Here is a 2,378-nt window from a genome sequence, read left to right as displayed (position 1 = left end):
TTGGATGTGAGTTTTCCCAGCCTCACTAGCTGCTGCCTGTCTGTCAGGAAGCTGGTGATCCACTGACAGATGGAGGTGGGTACAGAGAGCTGTGTCAGTTTATTCTGAAGGGTTTCTGGGATGATGGTGTTGAAAGCGGAGCTGAAGTCCACAAACAGGATCCTTGCATAAGTCCCTGGTTTGTCTAGATTTTGCAGTATATAGTGTAGTCCCTTGTTGACTGCATCATCCACAGACCTGTTTGCTCGATAAGCAAACTGAAGAGAGTTCAGGTAGACCGGCACCAGTTTCTCAAATGACTTCATGACCACAGACGTCAAAGCAACAGTTCTGTAGTCATTTAGTCCTGTGTTATGCTAAAGCAGCTATACAAATTGCATACTCAATATAAGAAGTCTAAAACAAACCTTTTAAGCCAAAAGAGTTACATCAGCTGTAATACATACATAAAAAAAAAAAAAGGTTGTTTTGAGGCACTGTGTTTTATGATTATGTAATTTAATTTATGTAAGTGACTATTGGCTAATAAGTGACAAGATTTTATGATTAAAATTGAATATTACACACTTTTGCAGACAAGTGAATGCACATTCATTAAATTGTTGTGATTATTTTTTATAAATAAATGCAAGTATTTATTAAACACTGGACTGTTTTTATAATACTGGTGCAAAAATAAAAATGTTAAAATTAATTTACCATTGTACATTAGCCACAATGTAGACAAACAACCCAAAATAATTTCTTGAATTAATTTCCAGTTTGGAAGTTTGTAAAACACACATAGAAAGTTGTGACAGATGCACTGATTATTCATTAGTTTAGCTGATCATTCTAATTAAATGTTTCTGTTTTCTACCGCTCAGGTGACAGAGTGATCTGACATCAAGAAAGCATCATGAGCACTGAAAAAGAGCGCAGCGTCCTGAATGATGCCAACGAGGAGAAGGAGGTGAAAGATGAGAAGACTGCTGTGAAGGAGGAGCTGTCTGAGGAGCAGGAGCTGGAGGAGCTAAGGGCTCAGGTGCTGCAGCTCCTGCTTGAGCTGGAAGAAGCTCGAGACACGGCTCAGAAACACGAGGAGAGCTTTCTGGAGCTGCAAGGTGAGACTCCCTGAAAAACATATCATTTTCACAGCAATGATCCCACAGTTACAAAGGTCATGTCATACCTTTTTTATTTTTCCTGAGGTGCACCTGTTAGTATTTTTTTATGTGTTGACATGGCGCCCTCTATCTTATCATATGAAACAAACACGTTTTTGTGTCACATGCCAAAAAGTTGCAGAAATACAGAATGAGTTGTTTTTGTGCCTTGGTTTCAATGTTGTTTTTCCACTGGGAAGTTTTGAGTTATGGAATTTACTAAATGTTTTTATAATACAATTAACGGTTAAATGTCAAACCAGTAACCTATGAATAAATAACTATATATTATAAAATCCATGTATATTTAGTTCATGATATACATTGTATTATAATTATAATATTATTTGATCTGAAACCTTTCTTAGATGGCAGTGGTGTTAAAATAACTGGAGGAGCTGAAAGGGGAATCTATGTATTAATATCTATGTTTGTCCATCTAGTAATTGAACTGAAATTTGCATTAGATAATAGTGACTGCTAAATGACTAACACTTACAGTAACCCTGCTGCACAGTGTCATGAAGAAAGATGTTTCTTTACCAAAAGTTATTTGTCAGAGATATCGTTGAATGTGGTCTGTCCTCCATGAGTTGTTTTACTCAATGACAGGCCCAGTAAAATAGTTTCTATATATAGCATTTAGAGCTCTTTAATGAGTCACCTGCTGTATAGCAGACAGACTCCTGGGACTCTGTAATGATCTGGCTGTGCTGTGACTGAGGGCTGTTTGTGTGTAACATGACAGGCATGTGAAAGGACAGCTGCGCGCTGAGGGAAGGTTCCAGACGGGCTGTCCTGACCAGCTCTAGGGCAGCAGATGCTTTTATCTTAACTGATCATTCCTGGATCTTCTCCAGTGAGGCGCTCTGCTGTTCCTGCTCATTTATGATCGCAGACATGGCATTAGATCAGTCTCACCCGCTTTAGGGGGCACAATTTCATACTTAAGAGTCAAGTATTTGAGTTGTGCACTACATGTGACTGAATTATCAGGTCTGAAACAGAAGTTATAGTATAACGTCCCAGAAATTAGACACCCAATGAAACAATGCTTGAAATGCGGGGAGGGGTGTACAAAATCAGTTGACATTTAGAGGGGACACAGCCTCACCTTCAGTTGCTAAAGTGATACATTTTACTGTGAGAATTTATTCTGTCTTAAACATTTTCTTCTATTTTCCCATGGATAACGTCTCGGTTACGTATGGTAACCCTCGTTCCCTGAAGGAG

At 38.6% G+C, this 2,378-nt stretch overlaps 1 protein-coding gene across 6 annotated transcripts in view; it reads left to right on the top strand.

The window, feature by feature from the left end:
* Positions 1 to 2,378, top strand: part of LOC107695946 (coiled-coil domain-containing protein 136-like) — a 26,737-nt gene that overhangs the window by 13,569 nt on the left and 10,790 nt on the right. For all 6 annotated transcript variants that reach the window (XM_016496059.1, XM_016496060.1, XM_016496063.1 and 3 more), the window contains exon 3: positions 867 to 1,103. In XM_016496059.1, the coding sequence (XP_016351545.1) occupies positions 899 to 1,103 (205 nt within the window). In that variant the 5' untranslated portion in view covers positions 867 to 898. The remainder of the gene's footprint in view (positions 1 to 866; positions 1,104 to 2,378) is intronic.

This window comes from Sinocyclocheilus anshuiensis, unplaced genomic scaffold (genome assembly GCF_001515605.1).
Source record: "Sinocyclocheilus anshuiensis isolate Anshui unplaced genomic scaffold, SAMN03320099.WGS_v1.1 scaffold626, whole genome shotgun sequence".
NCBI lineage: Eukaryota > Metazoa > Chordata > Actinopteri > Cypriniformes > Cyprinidae > Sinocyclocheilus > Sinocyclocheilus anshuiensis.
The sequence above is the reverse complement of the archived record's forward strand: the minus strand, read 5'-3'. Positions and strand labels throughout refer to the sequence as shown.